This window comes from Mobula birostris, chromosome 28 (genome assembly GCF_030028105.1).
Source record: "Mobula birostris isolate sMobBir1 chromosome 28, sMobBir1.hap1, whole genome shotgun sequence".
Taxonomy (NCBI): domain Eukaryota; kingdom Metazoa; phylum Chordata; class Chondrichthyes; order Myliobatiformes; family Myliobatidae; genus Mobula; species Mobula birostris.
The window spans coordinates 4,747,005-4,765,207 of record NC_092397.1 but is presented as its reverse complement, the minus strand read 5'-3'; the positions used below and the strand labels follow the sequence as shown (position 1 = coordinate 4,765,207).

At 49.1% G+C, this 18,203-nt stretch overlaps 1 protein-coding gene across 3 annotated transcripts in view; it reads left to right on the top strand.

The window, feature by feature from the left end:
- The window catches only part of LOC140189330 (neutral alpha-glucosidase AB-like), a 97,029-nt gene that overhangs the window by 53,245 nt on the left and 25,581 nt on the right, over positions 1 to 18,203 (top strand). For all 3 annotated transcript variants that reach the window (XM_072246048.1, XM_072246047.1, XM_072246046.1), the window contains 7 exons: positions 167 to 246; positions 6,830 to 6,973; positions 10,491 to 10,587; positions 11,956 to 12,057; positions 13,225 to 13,468; positions 16,224 to 16,288; positions 17,961 to 18,037. In XM_072246048.1, the coding sequence (XP_072102149.1) occupies positions 167 to 246; positions 6,830 to 6,973; positions 10,491 to 10,587; positions 11,956 to 12,057; positions 13,225 to 13,468; positions 16,224 to 16,288; positions 17,961 to 18,037 (809 nt within the window). The remainder of the gene's footprint in view (positions 1 to 166; positions 247 to 6,829; positions 6,974 to 10,490; positions 10,588 to 11,955; positions 12,058 to 13,224; positions 13,469 to 16,223; positions 16,289 to 17,960; positions 18,038 to 18,203) is intronic.

Sequence of the window (18,203 nt, the reverse complement as noted above, 5' to 3'; positions counted from 1 at the left end):
AAACTAGCTCTTCAGTTGTTAAATCTCATAACTCTCTTGCGTGGGTTTTGGAATAGGTTCTGACTTTCCCCCCCGCTTCCAGCGTCTCGTCTGCCGGCGGTCTGAAGCTCCGAGCGCTCGCGGACCAGCCCCGCCCGCCTACTCATCACTTCTCTGCTTGTCCTAGGCTCCGCAGGGTACCCTGACTTCACCAACCCCGAGATGCGATCTTGGTGGGCCAGTATGTTCGCTTACGATCAGTACGAGGTCAGTTCAAGCTCCTTGGCGTGCGTGCGTTGTAGGGGATAAGCAGTACTGTGAGTTGGCACACTGGGTGGTCACCTTGAATCCTGGTAACCGGCTGCGTTATCGGAGTTGGTTTAATATTGTCACATGTACTGAGATACAGTGAAAAGCTTGTCTTGCATACTGTTCATACAGATCAGATCATTACACAGCGCATTGAGGTAAAACAATAACAGAATCCAGAGTAAAGTGTAATGGAGTCTTTTAATAACAAGATACATGCTGCCTTTGATCCTAGTGTTACGTGCTTACGTGCTTTCCTGCTTTCTGTATCTTCTGCCCAATGGGATAGATAAAACTGAGAATGTCCAGGGTGGGAGGGGTCTTTGATTACATCAACTGCTTTCCTGAGAAAGGGGGAAGAGTAGGCGGGGTTGGTGGAGTGGGTGGGTGGTGGGTTACGTGGTCCAGCAACCAACCCTGGGACCCGAGGGAACTCACACGGTCACAGGGAGCACACGGAGAGTCTGGGATCGAGCCGGGCTCTCAGTTTTGAGATTTTTGTCTGTACCGGGTGTCTGAGGCGCCTCGCTTAAGAGTCCAACTCTAATCAGCCAACATTGATGGGTTCCAGTTGCCCCTGATACCGTTTCTCCATGACCGCAATGTCCTGGTGAATCCTTTCACCATGCTCGTCACTGACAGTGCCAGGGAAGAAGCTTAATGGGAATGCAGAAAGTGAAAACTTTAGTGACATGTTGCACTTCATGGTTTTGTATGCTTGAAGCGTGTTGTCAACCAGATCCACGTGGTTTGGTGCTCTGTAATTGCCAAGAAAATTTCAACAACATCCTTGAAAGCCTTCCATGCGATTTTCTCCTGTCCCACTAGAAGTTCTTTGAATTGCCTGTCATTGATGACCTGTTTGATTTGTGGACCAACAAAAATGCCTTCCTTAATCTTGGCATCAGTTAATCTGACTTGAATTATGAATGAATAACAAAGCTGGGTGATTTTGAATGGTGTGTGATAGGGAAATTTCATGATGATTTTCATGATCAACAGCCCAAAATCCATAAGATACACCTAAAAGCAAAATATTTGTTGTCCAGTGTAGCTTGTTTCTCTGCTACCTGACCTAGGTAAGGCAGCCATCGATCCCAGGGGATCGTGAGTTTGCGCCTCTGGTGGACTGTATCCTCTCCAGGATGCAAGCCAGGGCGGGAAGATTTGAAGAACCGGCTCTTGCCCATGCAGTGGTTTCCCCCTCTCCACGTCACTGACGTATCTGAGGGATGGGCAAGCGACGATACAGCATGGCACCAGTGTCATCGCAGAGGTTGCCAGAGTGAAGTTGTAAACAATATCAAACTGCCTTAGGGACCCCGGCTCCAGATTTCTTCCTCAGGGTTTACTCCCAAAGCCTTTCCCATGGGTGGGTATGGCCACAAGGCAGCGGAGGTTTAAAATCAGAATTTTCCTTCTCCAAGGCTGACGAGCCCCACCTGCCTGAAGCAGCTGGTTTTGAGGCCCCAGTGGTCCACCTTTGCCTCTTCTCCTGCCAGTAGAAACAGTTCCGCCGGGCCTAGTAACTAATCCACCTGTGAAGGGCAAGAGTTGGACTTGGTTGTCAGATGCTGTTTGAGACGCACACCATTTGGAGCACTTCATAGATAGTGGGAACTTATCTCCATCACCACCCCCGGCTATGACAACCTTAGGAACAACTGACCTAATCTACTGTCTATGATTTTCAATGCATTCCTTATTACAGGAAGGATGTGACTGCTTTAGAGAGGGTGCAGAGAAGATTTACCAGACAAAATGAAGGGCTTTGTAATTTGTAGGAGAGAAGGATTAGATTAATCGTACAGTAGGTTAAAGGGTCGGCCCAACATTGTGGACCGTAAGGCCTGCACTGTACTGTGTTATTCTCACAGTGTGAGATTAATCTAACATTTGGGGAGCATTTTTAGGTACAGAATTAGTTACCTTTGTTTCAGGACGCTGTTATAGGCGGCAAGATTAGGGTTAGTACCAGTGATCAGGGTTCAATTCCCGCCACTGTCTGTAAGGAGACTCCCATAGACAGTGAGAGTTAGTAGGTTAATTAGTCAGGTGGGTGTAATTGGGCGGTGTGGGCTGGGTTAGGCCATAAGATCCTGTTATATTGCTATATCTCTAAATAAAATAAAATAAAAATATATAAATTCTACTGATGTGGGGATTTGTATCAGTGCCTGTTCTGATAAAACAATTAGAAAGCAGAGTAGACTTGTTTCTGGTCTAGTGGTTTTTATACGCTCCTGTACCTAATAAAGTGGCCACTCATGATCTGCTGCTGCTGCTGGAGCCTGTCCATTTCCAGGTATGACGTGTTGTGCATTCTGAGATGCTCTTCTGCACACCACTGTTGTAACAGGTGGTTATTCAAGTTACTGTCGCCTTCGTGTCAGCTTGAACCAGTCTGGCCATTCTCCTCTGACCTCTCTCATTAACGAGGCATTTTTGCCCACAGAACTGATGCTCACTGAATGTTTTTTTTTGTTTTTCTACACCATTCTCTAAATTATAGAGACTGTTGTGTGTGAAAATCCCAGGAGCTCAGCAGTTTCTGAGATACTCAAACCACCCCGTCTGGCACCGACAATCATTCCATGGTCAATGTCACTTAGATCACGTTTCTTCCCTATTCTGATGTTCGGTCTGAACCTCTTGACCATGTCTGCATGCTTTTATGCATTGAGCTGCTGCCACATGATTGGCTGATTCGATGTTTGTATTAACAAGCTGGTTTAGCTAATAAAGTGCCTACTGAGTGCAGAGGAGAGAGGAAGAATACAATGTTGGCTTTCACTTTGAGAGCACTTGAATTTAAAAGAAAGGACAGCATGCTGAGCCTTTAAAAGGCATTGGTCAGACCGCATTGAGCAGTTTTGGGCTCCTGTATCTAACAAAAGGTTGAGGCTCTATAAGCCACTCATGAGGCCACACTTAGAGTATTGTGTGCAGTTTTGGGCGCCTCGTTTTAGAAAGGATGTACTGACATTGGAGAGGGTTCAGAGAAGATTCATGAGAATGATTCCAGGAATGAAAGGGTTACTGTATGAGGAACGTCTGGCAGCTCTTGGGCTGTATTCCCTGGAATTCGGGAGAATGAGGGGGGAATCTCATAGAAATATTCCCAATGTTAAAAGGCCTGCAGATTAGATATGGCAAAGTTATTTCCCATGATAGGGGATTCTAGGACAAGAGGGCATGACTTCAGGATTGAAAGGCATCTATTTGGAACTGAGATGTGGAGAAATTGCTTTAGTCAGAGGGTGGTAAATCCTCAGAATTTGTTGCCATGAGTGGCTGTGGAGGCTAAGTCATTGGGTGCATTTAAGGCAGAGATAGATAGGTTCTTGATTAGCCAGGGCATCAAAGGGTATGGGGTGAAGGCAGGGGAGTGGGGATGACTGAAAGAATTAGATCAGCCCATGATTGAATGGCGGAGCAGACTCGATGGGCCAAATGGCCTACTTCTGCTCCTATATCTTATGGTCTAAAAGATGTGCTGGCATTGGAGACAATCCAGAGGTGGTTCACAAGAATGATTCTGGAAATGAAAGTATTAATGTATGAGGAGCATTTGATGACTTTGGTTTGTATTCACTTTGGTTTAGAAGAATGGGGGGGGGGGGTCTCATTGAAACCTATCGAATATTGAAAGGCTTAAATAGGGTGGATGTGGAGAGGATGTTTCCTATCGTGGGACAGTCCAGGACCAGAGGGCACAGTCTCAGAGTAGAGTGACGTCCATTTAGAACAGAGATGAGGAGAAATTTCTTTAGCCAAATGATAGTGAATCTGTGGAATTCATTGCCACAGACAGCTGTGGAGGCCAACTCATTGGGTACATTTAAAGCGGAGGTTGATAAGTTCTTGATTAGTCAGAGTGTCAAAGGTTACGGGGAGAAGGCAGGAGGATGGGGTTGATAGGGAAAATAAATCGGCCATGATGGAATGGCAGAGCAGAAATCAATGGGCTGAATGGCCTGATTCTGCTCCTATATGTCTTATGGTCCTGTGTTGTTTTCCTAGGCCTGTGTCTCTCACTTTGAAGTGCAAAAGAAGCACTTCTGTTCATACAGACGCAGTCGGGTTTATTCTCACTGGCATCTAGTGAAATTTGTTTTATGGCAGCAGAACAGTACAAAACATAAAATAAAAAATCACCCAAGTTACAATAAGTTATATAAATAAATAATGCAAAAGACCAATCATGAGGTAGTGTTCATCAGCCGTTCATAAATCTGATGGCATAGGGCGAGAAGCTGTTTCTAAAATGTTGAGTGTGTGTCTTCCGGCTCCTGTACCTGCTTCCTGAGAAGAGGGCATGTCCTGGTTGATGGGGGTCCCTAGTGATGAATGCTGCCTTCTTGAGGCATGAGCAGTGTCTTTCCGAAAGCCGTGCGGTAACGCTGTGTGCTGTAATTGGTACTGTTGTGCAGGAACTGTGGCTGCCAGTGTGCTCTTCACAGCAGTAATGTCCAACTGCATTGTTTTGTAGTCATAGAAAAGTACAGCACAGAAACAGGCTGTTCGGCCCATCTAGTCCATGCCACACCACTTAGTCTTCCTACTCCCATCCACCTGCACCGGGACCTTCATACCCTTCGTACCCCTGCCATCCATGTACCTGTTCAAACTTCACTTAAACGTTAAAATTGAGCTTGTGTGCACCTCTTGCGCTGGCAGCTCGTTCCACACCTTCACGACATCTGAGCGAAAAAGTTTCCCCTCATGTTCTCCTTAAACTTTTCATCTTTCACTCTGAACCCATGACCTCTCGTTGTCCCTCCCAACCTCAGTGGAAAAAGCCTGCTTGCATTAACTCTATCTATACCCCTCATAATTCTGTACATCTCTATCAAATCTCCTCTCAGTCTTTTATGTTCTAAGGATTAAGGTCCTAACCTATTCAGTCTTTCCTTCTAACTCAGGCCCTCCCGACCCAGCAACATCCTTGTAAACTTTCTCTGTGTTCTTTCAACATAACTTGTATCTTTCCTTTAGGTAGGTGACCAGAACTGTGCACGATATTTCAGATTACGTCTGATACACCATGTGTTATGGAGTTACAGAGCACTGAAGCACGCCATTCGGCCCATCTGATTCATTCTGCCTAGTCCCATTGACCCGCACCTGCACCATAGCTCTCCTGTTCATATACTTAGATTTCCCTTAAGTTCTGAAATCGAACCCACATCCACTACCTCCGCTGGCAACTGTTTTGAAGGCAGCAAACTGAGAATGAGAGGAGGGGCCCCCACACCCGGTCCCACCCAATAATATTACCCTTCTGATGGTGGAGGGAGCCTTTTGACGTCCTCATCTGTTTGGCTGCATTTGCAGTGTGCAATGCTTCCCCAGTGGAGTTAGCCCTGGGGTTTGGTCCGGCACACAAGCGTGTGCAGCTGGGTGGGTTCAGAGCAGTAGAAACAGGTAGAGATTAGCTCAGGAGCTCCACCAAAAGAGCCAGACTGGGAAACTGAATGAATCCGTAGAGCAGTAAATCACTTTTCAGAGGAGATCTACCAGTACTGGAAAGCTGCTGGGATTAGAGAGCTCCGGACTAACGTTCCAGTTTCTCCCACGATCCAAAGACGAAAGGTCAGTGAGTTGTGCGCATGCTATGTTGGTGCCGGAAGCGTGGCGACACTTGTGGGCTGCCCCCCACGCACATTTGGACTGTGTTGGTTGCTGATGCAAATGGCACATTTCACAGCGCATGTTTCGATGTACACTTGACAAATAAAGCTCAGCTTTAGAAACACACACAAAATGCTGGAGGAACTCAGCAGGTCAGGCAGCGTCTATGGAGAGGAGTAAACACTCGACGTTTCAGGCCGGGGCTCTTCATCAGGAATGGGGAGGAAAGAGGGCAGATCCCACCCACCTTCTCCCTCGCCTCGTTTTACTCATCACCTGCCATCTTGTAGTTCCTCCGCCCCCCCCCCCCCCACCTTCTTATTCTGGCTTCTTCCCTCTTCCTTTCCAGGCCTGATGAAAACCTTGTGTTCCGTCTGGGTAGCCTCCAACCTGATGGCATGAACATCGATTTTTCAAATTTTGGGTAATTGCCCCTTTCCTGTTTCCCTCCCTCATCTTTATCTCCTTACCTGCCCATCACCTCCCCTGCTGTTCCTCCTCCTTCCCTTTTTTCCCTGGTCTTATGTCTCCTCCTTTCAAATTCCCCCTTCTCCAGCCCTTTATCTCTTTCAACAGTTGAATTCCCAGCTCTTTACTTCACCGCTGCCCCTCTCCTGGTTCCATCTATCATCTACCACCTTGTACTTCTTCCTCTCGTCCCCCCACCTTCTTACTCTGACTTCCTTTTTTCCCCAGTCCTAATGAAGGGTCTCTGCCTTAAACGTCGACTGTTTACTCTTTTCCATAGAAGCCCCCCGGTCTGCTGAGTTCCTCCAACATTTTGTGTGTATTACTTCGATTTCCAGCATCTGCAGACTGTCTCTTGTTTGTGATCTGCCAAATCTCTTGTGCTTAAATGGTTTCTCTGAGTCTTTAACAACCTCCTTCTGGTTTTCCTCCCCCCAAGGGATCCATGGACAACCTCTACACGTGGAATGACATGAACGAGCCCTCGGTGTTCAATGGGCCAGAGGTCACCATGCACAAAGACAATGTCCACATGGGCGGCTGGGAGCACAGGGACGTCCACAACCTCTACGCCTTCTACGTGGTGAGTCTCGGCCACAGACAGACCGAATACCTGTGCCTCGTGGAGCTTTTACGCTGCCGTTTTGTTTTATCCAACCGGCTTTTTAATTAATTCTCATGAGTATTTATGACACAGTTCTCATTGGGGAGTTCAGTATTGGTTTACCATTTCCAGCTGCACCAAGGCAGGTGACAAGCTTTTGTTTCGCTTGCCACCCAGATCACTCCATACATTCAGTTAGTATAAAGAAAACCAGGAGAAGTATCGTGTAAACCCAAGTGATTCTGCAGATGCTCGAAATCGTGAGGAAGACATGAATCTAATGCACAGCCTGCTGTGGTGGAAGAGCAAGTACATTAGAGGCTTTTAAGAGACATTTGGATAGGCACGTCGACAGAGGGAGACGGACATTGTGTAGGTAGAAGGGATTAGTATTTGGGTGTTTATTGATTTGCTTTTTAGCTGGGTCAGCACAACATCGTGGGCCGAATGGCCCGTTTCTGTGCTGTACTAACACACGAAACGCTGGAGGAACTCAGCAGGTCAGGCAGCATCTATGGAGGGGAATAAATGGTTGATGTTTCGAGCTGAGACCTTTCATGGGGACTGGAAACGAAGGGGGGCAGAAGGCAGGATATTGAAGGTGGGGGCAGAGGGAGGATTACAATATAAACACAGGAGATTCTACAGATGCTGTGTCCCTGCACCACCTTATTCTGGTGTCTTCCCCCTCCCTTTCCAGTCGTGATGAAGGGTCTCGGCCCGAAACATTGACTGTTTATTCCCCTCCACGGGATATAGAATTGCATTTTCAGGCGGAGTGCAGTGTGGGCAGATAGATTAAGTGGAAGGATCGCAGTGGGATAGATTGGGAGATCAAGAATTCAATATTAGCCTGTAAGAGTCTGATGACAGTGGGGTGGACCCTGGTAATGAGGAGTGTGGACAGAGTCCGTGGAGGGGAGGCTGTTTCCTGCGATGTGCTGAGCTTGCCCACGACTCTCTGTGGTTTCTCGTGGTCACGGGCCGTACCAGGAGAGGATGCTTGCACCTTGTGCTTAGGACGAAGGGGTCAGCTGCTGCCTGGAGTCATGGTAGCGTGTGTGGGGAACACGGTAGCGTAGTGGTTAGTACAGTGCTTTGCGGAACAAGGACCCTGTATTTAGGGATATACCACACCTGGGGGTAGTGTAACAGAGATTCTTTGGGCTAAGCCTGATTCAGTGGGCTAGTTCCCGGAATGGGAGGGTTGTCTTGTCATGAGTTGAAAAGAATGCAGTAGTGGAGCAGCACAACGCCTTACAGAACAGGTGACCCAGGTTCAATTCTCACCGCTGCTCCTGCGAAGAGTTTGTACGTTCTCCCTGTGACTGCACGGGTTTCCTCCGGGTGCTCCAGTTTCCTCCCACAATCCAAGTTGGTAATTTACTTGGTCATTTTAAATTGTCCCATGATTGGGCTGGGGTTAAATCAGGAGATTGCTGGGCGGCATTACTGTATCTCAATAAACAAGTAAATAGAACTTGAATGTTCAAAATAAATTTATTATCAAAATACATATGTCATCATATTCTGCTACAAGAAATTTGTTTTCTTATCGGCGTTTACAAAAAATACAATAAAACTTTTGAAAAACTATACCATAAACAGATGAAGACTGACTGACAACCGACATGCCAAATAGGAAAAACATGCAAATAAAAAACTAAAATGTAACTGGTAGAGTCCCTGAAAGTGAGTCCATCGGTTGTGGGATCAGTTCAGTGTTGAGGTGAGTGACGTTACCCACACCGTTTCAGGAACAACTGTCCCTGAACCTGGTGGTGTGGGACCTAAGGCTCTCGTACCCCCTCCCTGATAATAAAGACGAGCTTTATTTGTCATGTACGTCAAAACATACAGTGAAATGCGTCGTTTGTGTCAATGACCAACACATTCTGAGGATTGTGCTGGGGCAGCTCACAGGTGGCACCAACATAGCACACCCACAACGCACTAACCCTGACCCGTACAACTTTGGACTGTGGGAGGAACCCAGAGCAAACCCGCGCGATCACGGGGAAAACATGCAAGCTCTTCACAGGCAGCGGTGGGAATTGAACCCTCATTGCTGGTGCTGTAAACGTTATACTCACCACTTGGCTGCTGTGCTGTGGTAGCGAGAAGACTTGCCAGCCAGGCCGGTGTGTGCCTAGGTCTGGAATATGCCAGAGTAGTGTTCCTCTACACCTACCGCCCTTCTCCTTCAGCTGGCTGGCAGAGGTTCTGGGTGAGGGACAGGCTGTCGGAGTTTTTGCACGATTGGTTTTATTTAAGGAAAGTGTCCCGGATGTCCATAAAATCATAAGACCAGGAGCAGATTTAGGCCAATCGGCCCATCAAGTCTACTCCACCAGTCCATCAATTATCCCTCTCAACCCCACTCTTCTGCCCTCCCCCCCCATCATCTTTGACATCCTTACCAATCAACCCAAAGAATCTATCAACCTCCACTTTAAATATACTCAGTGACTCGGCGACCACAGCCGTCAATAGCAATGAATTCCACAGATTCACCTCCCTCCGGCTAAAGAAATTCCTCCTCATCTCCGTTCTAAAGGGATCTCTTTGTATTCTGACGCTGCGCTCTCTGGTGCTAGACTCCTCCTGCTATAGAGAACATCCTCTCCACATCCACTGTTTCTGTGTCCTCTGGTTCTAGGCTCCCCCACTATAGGAAACATCTTCTCCACATCCGCTCTGTCTGTGTCCTCTGGTCCTAGACTCCCCCACTATAGGAAACATCCTCTCCACATCCACTCTTTCTGTGTCCTCTGGTCCTAGACTCCCCCACTATAGGAAACATCCTCTCCACATCCACTCTATCTGTGTCCTCTGGTCCTAGACTCTCCCACTACAGGAAACATCCTCTCCACATCCACTCTAACTGTGTCCTCTGGTCCTAGACTCCCCCACTATAGGAAACATCCTCTCCACATCCACTCTATCTGTGTCCTCTGGTCCTAGACTCCCCCACTGTAGGAAACATCCTCTCCACATCCGCTCTGTCTGTGTCCTCTGGTCCTAGACTTCCCCACTATAGGAGACATCCTCTCCACATCCACTCTTTCAAGCCTTTCAAGGAACATCCTTCACACATCTCAATGGCATGGGTTTCCCCTGGGGTAGGGGTTCTAGGCTCCCAAACTCAACCACGTGTGAGCTGTTTAAGTCAACATCAGAACGAGAAGCAGGAGTTGGCTGCCTGTCCCAATGAGCCTGCTCCACCATGCAGAAGGTCATGGCCTCAGTTCCACCTACCTGCATTACATTAGCTGTTGGTCAGTCCTTGTTTATGTGCAGTTTTTCATAAATTCTATTGTATTTTGTCATTTTCCTGTAAGAAAATGAATCTTAAGGTGACATATGTATACTTTGACTTTGAGATGGCATCTCGGGTCGGTTGGATCATCAGGAAGGCCTGCTGACTGTTTTATCACCCTCCCGGTGCCATGCCCATCGGGAACTGATTCCTCGTTCCCCTCTTCTCGTTGTGCAGCAAATGGCCACTGCCGAGGGTCAGATCCTGCGCTCTGGCGGCACGGAGAGGCCGTTTGTCCTCACCAGAGGTTTTTTCGCCGGATCCCAGCGTTACGGTAAGTGCTGTCTGGCTGACCACACACCTCGCCAACTGCCCCAGCGTCACATGCAACGGAAGTAGGGGGAAGCAGCCTGTTCTTGAAAAGCTGGCTTAAGGCACGAAGGGTGACCAAGAGGGCATCACGCTGGAACCTGTGTCAAGCAGAAGGCCACCAGCTGACACTCTGGGCTGAGGCCCTTCTTCAGGATTGGAAATGAAGGGGAAGAGGCCAGAATAAAAAGCTGAGGAGAGGGGAAGGAAGATAGCTGGAAGGTGATAGGTGAAGCCAGCAGGGTGGGAAAGGTAAAGGACTGGAGAAGAAGGAATTTGATAGGAGAGGAGAGTCGACCAAAGGAGAAAGGGAAAGAGGAGGTGTTGCTGCTCCACCCTGAGGGTGGCCTCATCTTGGCACAAGAGGAGGCCATGGACCGACACATCGGAACGAGAATGGGAATTAAAATGTTTTGGCTATAGAGAAGTCCTGCTTTTGGCGGATGGAGCAGAGATGACACAAGTGTAAAGGAGAACATAATAATTGTTACTCTGGATCGGATGCATCAAAAGAAACACAACAGGATAAAGAGAATAACACAATAAATACAAATAAATAAGATAGCTTATATAGAGTGCCTATGTCCCTGAAGTGACGCTAAGTGCAGGAGTGTCTGTACACAAGGTGACTCTGACAAGAAATGGTAAAGTAGTGGTGTTTAACGGTGTGGAGAAGTGGGCTTGTAGGTGGAGGTGTTGATCAGCCTTACTGCCTGGGGAAAGGTAACTGTTTTTGAGTCTGGTGGTCCTTCTGAGGATGCTGTGTAGCCTCCTCCCGGATGGGAGTGGGATGGCTGTAACTAAAAGACCATAAAACATAGCAGAATTAGGCCATTCAGCCTGTTGAGTCTGTACCTCCAGTGCATCATGGCTGATTTATTTTCCTCTCTCAACCCTATCCTCTTGCCTGCTTTCCATAATCTTTGATGCCATTACTAGTCAAGAACCTATAAAACTCCCAGTGACTTGGCCTCCACTGCTATCCGTGGCAACAAATTCCAGAGATTCACCACCCTCTGGTTAAAGAAATCCCTCTGTACTAAAGGGATGTCCTTGTACCCTCCCACTATAGGACACTCTTTCTAGACCTTGCAATATTCAATATTCAATACGGGGCTCAAAACTGCTCACCATAGTCCAAGTGTGGTCTGACCAAAGCCTTACGGAGCCTCCTTCCTTCTGTATTCTTGTTGTCTGGAAATGATTGCTGGAACTGCACGTGTCTCCAGAGGGTATGAGTGGGTCTGGGCAGCGGGGTTTGTTCTGCCCCGCAGCAGTGTGCACCATGCGCTCGTTTCTGCCGCTGCTCTCATTTCTCCCTTTCCTCCTGCAGGTGCCGTGTGGACGGGCGACAACTCGGCCGAGTGGGACCACCTGAAGGTGTCAGTGCCCATGTGTCTGTCCCTGGCACTGGCGGGCATCTCCTTCTGCGGAGGTTAGTTCACAGGGATGGGAACGGAGTGGGTTTGCTGTGTGCTGTCCCTGAGCTGTGAATTATTATTATTATTTTGTGCAGTATTGTTCTTGTTCTCCTGTGGGAAGTGGGTGAGGTAGACAGTAAGACTAGATACGGGGAAGTTGGATTATAAGGGGAGTGGTGAAGAGTTACGGGCCGTTTGGCCCATTGAATTTCCTCTGCACAAATCTCCTGCTCAACCCATTTAAAAAAAAAAAAATTCTCCCCACATTCCCGCCAGCTCCCCCTGAATTCTACCCCTCACCCACACGCTTCAGGGAGAATTCAGAGCGGCCAGTTAACCCGCTGAGCACACACGCTGTCAGGATGTGGGAGGGAACGAGAGGACGCGGTCGCAGGAAGAGAGTGGAAACTCCACACACACAGATAAACCCGCTTGCTTGCATGTAGAAAGACTGATGCACGTACACACAGAGAAATGTACCCTAAGACCATAACATATAGGAGCAGAATTACACCATTGGCCCATCGAGTCTGCCCCGACATTTCATCATGGCTGATCCAGTTCCCCTCTCAGCCCCAATACCCTGCCTTCTCCCCATATCCCTTCATGCCCTGACTAGAAGAATCTATCAACCTCTGCCTTAAATGTACATAAAAGACTTAGCCTGTGACATCGAATTCTGCAGATTCACCACTCTCTGGCTAAAGAAATTCCTCCTCATCTCTGTACCAAAAGGATACCTCTCTATTTTGAGGCTATGTCCTCTGGTCCTAGACTCCCCCACTATAGGAAACATCCTCTCCACATCCACTCTATCTGTGTCCTCTGGGCCTGGACTCCCCCACTATAGGAAACATCCTCTACACATCCACTCTATCGAAACCTTTCGATATTCAATAAGTATCAATGAAGTCATCCCTCATTCTTCTGAATTCTAGTGAGTACAGGCCCAGAGCCACCAAACACTCCTCATATGACAAGCCATTCAACCCTGGAATCATTTCCGTGAACCCAGGAACCATTGAACACATTTCTGAATCAAGGGATTGCCAGTGGCTAGAAGTGGGAGGAAGCTTGTAGAGCTAGCACAGGAGAGAGGGATCGAATGGACTCTTGTTTCGAGAAGGGAGCCGTTGTTTGCACACGTATCTTCTCTAAACCTCCGAACTTCGGCTCCGCAGCGGACGTTGGTGGCTTCTTCAGGCACCCCAGTGCTGACCTTCTGGTGCGCTGGTACCAGGCCGCGGCCTACCAACCCTTCTTCCGGGCCCACGCCCACCTGGACACGCCGCGGCGTGAACCCTGGCTCTTCGGCGACGACAACAAGCAACTGATCCGTGTGGCCATCCGGGAGCGCTACACTTTGCTTCCTTACTGGTACACCACCTTCTATCACACCTACAGGACTGGCGAGCCCGTCATGAGGTAGGAGGCTGTTGTTCCCTCAATCGCGTACAGCAGCTTCTGTAACGATGTGAGGGGTAGCATTAACTCTGTGTAAGGGAGTTTCCGTGGCGAGGAAGGCAATTGCATTGTTAGCATTCATTTCGAGAGGACTAGAATATAAGAGCAAGGATGTGATACTCAAGCTTTATAAAGCATTGGTCTGACCGCACTGAGAGTATTGTGAGCAGTTTTCGGACCATTTTATGTGCTGGCATTGCAGAGGGACCACAGGATGTCCACAAAAATTACACTGGGAATGAAAGGGTTAATGTCTGAGGAGCACTTGATGGCTCTGGGCTCGTATCCACTGGAGTTTAGAAGAATGAGGGGGGAATATTATTGAATCCCGTTGAAAGACCTCAATAGTGTGGACATGGAAAGGATGTTTCCTATCGTGGGGGAGTCTAGGACAAGGGGGCACAGTCTCAGAATACAAGGATGCTTCTTTAAAGATAAGGAGGAATTTCTTTAGCCAGAGGGTGGAGAATCTGTGGAATTCATCGCCACAGACGACTGTGGAGGGCAAGTCATTGGGTATATTTAAAGCAAAGGTTGATAGGTTCTTGATTAGTCAGGGCAACAAAAGTTACGGGGAGAAGGTACGAGGAAATGGCGAGAAGACTCGATGGGCCAAATGGCCTGATTCTCCTCCTGTGTCTTAACTCTGCAAATACCCCATCCATCGTGATGGTATTAAGAGTAACATTAACTCAGTGTAAACAGGCAGGTGATAATTCTACCATTGTGGTATGTAAAATGGGGATGCCAGAGGTGGTGGTAGAAGCAGGGACGTTTAAGAGACCCTTAGATAGGCACATGGATGATAGAAAATTGGGGAGGGAAGGGTTAGATGAATCTTAGGGTAGGTTCAAAGGTCAGCACAACAACATGGGCCAAAACCCTGACACTGTGCTCGTTCTATCAGGGGGGTACAAGTGTGCATTTTCCAACATTGTATTTCATTTGCTACTTTCTTGCCCATTCTCCTAATCTGTCTAAGTCCTTCTGCATCGTACCTATTTCCTCAGCACTACCTGCCCCTCCACCAGTCTTTGTATCATCTGCAAACTTGGCAACAAAGCCATCGATTCCATCATTTAAGTCATTTATATTCAGCATAAAAAGAAGTGGTCCTAACACCGATCCTTGCGGAACACCACTAGTCACTGGAAAAGGATCCTCTTATTCCCACTCGCTGCCTCCTACCAATCAGCCAATGCTCTAATCATACTAGTAACCTTCCTGTAATACCATGGGCTCTTAACTTGGTAAACAGCCTCATGTGTGGCACTTAGTCGAAGGTCTTCTGAAAGTCCAAATATACAACATCCACTGCACCCCCTTTATCTAGCTTACTTGTAATCTCCTCAAAGAATTCCAACTGGTTCACCAGGCAAGACTTTCCCCTAAGAAAACCATGTTGACTTTGTCCTATCTTGGCCTGTGTCACCAAGTACTCCATAACCTCATCGTAAAAATTGACTCCAACATCTTCCCAACCACTGACATTAGGCTAACTGGTCTATAATTTCCTTTCTGCTGCCTTCCTCCTTTCTTAAAGAGTGGCGTGACATTTGCAATTTTCCAGTCCTCTGACACCATGCCAGAGTCCAATGATTTCTGAAAGATCATTACTAATGCCGCCACAATCTCTAATGCTACCTCTTTCAGAACCCTAGGGTGCAGTTCAACTGGTCCAGGTGACTCAGGTCCTCAGACCCTTAGTCTTCCAGCTTCTTGAGCACTTTCTGTTATAATAGTAAGTTTACGCGCGTGTGTGTGTGTGAGAGAGAGTGAGAAACTCTGTGGGAGAGACTGTGTGTGCATACACGAGAATTCTGTGTGTTTGTGAGAGAGAGAGGCACTATGTGTGCGTGAGAGAGATTCTGTTCTATACGTACGTGGGAGAGAGTGTATACGTGCATGATAGATTCTGTGTGTGTGTCAGAGAGAGAGGCACTGTGTGTGAGAGAGATTGCACGTTCTCCCTGAGACCATGTGCTTCCCTCCCCCCCCCCCCCCAGTGTGGGCATCGGTGGTTTGAGTAGGGGAGGGGAGAGGGCAGAAGCTGGAGGGACTCGATGGTGGGTTAAATGGAGTGAGATGGGTGTAGTGTGTATAGGGATTGGTAAGGGTCTTGATGGACCGAGGCACCTGTCGCCAGACTCCTGTGTAAAATGTACTTCAACAAACTCCCTTTGCTTCCCCAGCTCTGCCCTGTGTCCATAGGCCAGCGGATCGGTGTGATAATGTTTTGGGGTGGTGGGCACTCAGAGTGCCTTTGTGTCTGTAGCCCAGTGGATCGGTGTGATAATGTTTTGGGGTGGTGGGCACTCAGAGTGCCTTTGTGTCTGTAGGCCAGCGGATCGGTGTGATAATGTTTTGGGGTGGTGGGCACTCAGAGTGCCTTTGTGTCTGTAGGCCAGCGGATCAGTGTGATAATGTTTTGGGGTGAGGTGGACACTCAGAGCACCGTTGAACAGGAGGGGTGACCCGCAGTGCTGTCCCCATGCCAGTCAGGGTCTGCGCTGGTGATGTCTCCTCGGTTTCCCGGCGTGCCCCTCCGTCAGCAGTGTTCTGCCGTGACCTGCTCGCCCTGGCAGTGCCGCACAGTCTGGCCACTGCGTTTCTTGCACTGCCCGGCCTCGGATACTGTACGTGACAGCCGGCTTCGCTGGGAGAAGTCAGTGCATGGTTCCAGTAACTCAGCTCCCCTGTTTGTTTCCCCACCCAGGCCCATGTGGGTGGAGTTCCCCAGAGACACTGAAACCTTCAGCCTTGATGAGCAGTACATGATTGGTAAGTGTCTCCTCAAACCACCCCTCCCTTTTCCACTCTCCTCTCCCTCCCTGGCAGCTTTCCCAAATAAAACCAGCAGTTTTGATTTCTCACAGTTCTTTCGGGCACTTGATACACGGAGGGAATAATGCAATCCGGAGTAACACAGGCAGCACCCATGGAAAGAACATCAGAAGACCCCCCCGCCCATCTCATCTTGCTGCTACTATTGAGCAGGGGGGTACAGAAAGCTGAAATGACATGCCAGCAGGTTTAATCCCTCAATTTGTGACCAATCAGAACAGCCTTGATCATTATTGTCTAGTAGTACTGTGGCCACTTCGCACTGAAATGGACTTTCATCTGCCAGCTTGCACTCCTCCCCTTCCCCCTTCCCTCCCAGTGAATGACCCCTCATCAGAGAGGTGGGGAGAGGGAAGGGGTACAAACTGGCAGGTGATAGGTGAGGCCAGGTGAGGGGGAAGGTGGGTGGGTGGGGGAGAGAGGGGATGAAGTGAGACACTGGGAGGTGATAGGTGAGACCAGGTGAGGGGGAAGGTGGGTGGGTGGGGGAGAGGGGGGATGAAGTGAGACACTGGGAGGTGATAGGTGAGACCAGGTGAGGGGGAAGGTGGGTGGGGGAGAGGGGGGATGAAGTGAGACACTGGGAGGTGATAGGTGAGACCAGGTGAGGGGGAAGGTGGGTGGGGGAGAGGGGGGGATGAAGTGAGACACTGGGAGGTGATGGGTGAGACCAGGTGAGGGGGAAGGTGGGTGGGTGGGGGAGAGGGGGGATGAAGTGAGACACTGGGAGGTGATAGGTGAGGCCAGGTGAGGGGGAAGGTGGGTGGGTGGGGGAGAGAGGGGATGAAGTGAGACACTGTGGGGTGATAGGTGAGACCAGGTGAGGGGGAAGGTGGGTGGGGGAGAGGGGGAATGAAGTGAGACACTGTGGGGTGATAGGAGAGACCAGGTGAGGGGGAAGGTGAGTGGGGGAGAGGGGGGATGAAGTGAGACACTGGGAGGTGATAGGTGAGACCAGGTGAGGGGTAAGGTGGGTGGGTGGGGGAGGGGGGTGAAGTGAGACACTGGGAGGTGATTGGTGGAAGAGATCAAGGGCTGGAGAAGAAGGAATCTAGGAGGGAAGAGTGGACCATGTTATGGGCGGAGGGACATGCCAGGAAACCAAGGAGATATCACCAGCGCAGACCCTGACCGGCATAGGGACAGCATCGGGGGTCACCCCTCCTGTTCAAGGGGGCCTGATAGGAGAGGAGAGTGGTCCATGGGAGAAAGGGAAGGAGGAGGGGAACCAGAGGGAGCTGATGGGCTGGTCATGAGGACTACGAGGAGAAAAGAAGGGGATGAGAGGGGGCCCACCAGAATGGTGGGAAAATCAAAAATAAGAGAAGTCGGGGAGGGGGGGTTGCCAGAAGTCAGAGAAATGGATGTTCATGCCATCAGGTTGGAGGCTGCACAGCCGAACTACAAGGTATTGCTCCTCCAACCTGAGTTTGGCCTGTTTGTTCAAACCCTGACGGGGCCTCAGCCCGAAACATCGGCTATTCATTCCCCTCCGTAGATGCTGCCTGACCTGCTGAGCTCCTCCGTTATCCTGTGTGCGTCGCTGAAGATTTCCAGCGTCTGCAGGGTCTAGTGTGTAGGTGACGTCACCTTTGCCGTCTCGTTTCAGGTAACGCCCTGCTGGTTCGCCCGGTGTTGGAGCAGAATGCCCGTGGCGTGCTGGTTTACCTCCCAGGGAACGGCGAGGTGAGTCCTGTACCCTCTGCCCTTCTCAGGTGGGGACACGAGTAACTGGGTGGGGCAGTCAGCAGAACGCTTGCTGGTTCAGTTTAATGCTGTCTGTAAGACGTTTGAATTTCTTTTCCCGTGATCGTGTGGGATTCCTCCTGGTGCTTCCGTTTCCCCCCACAAT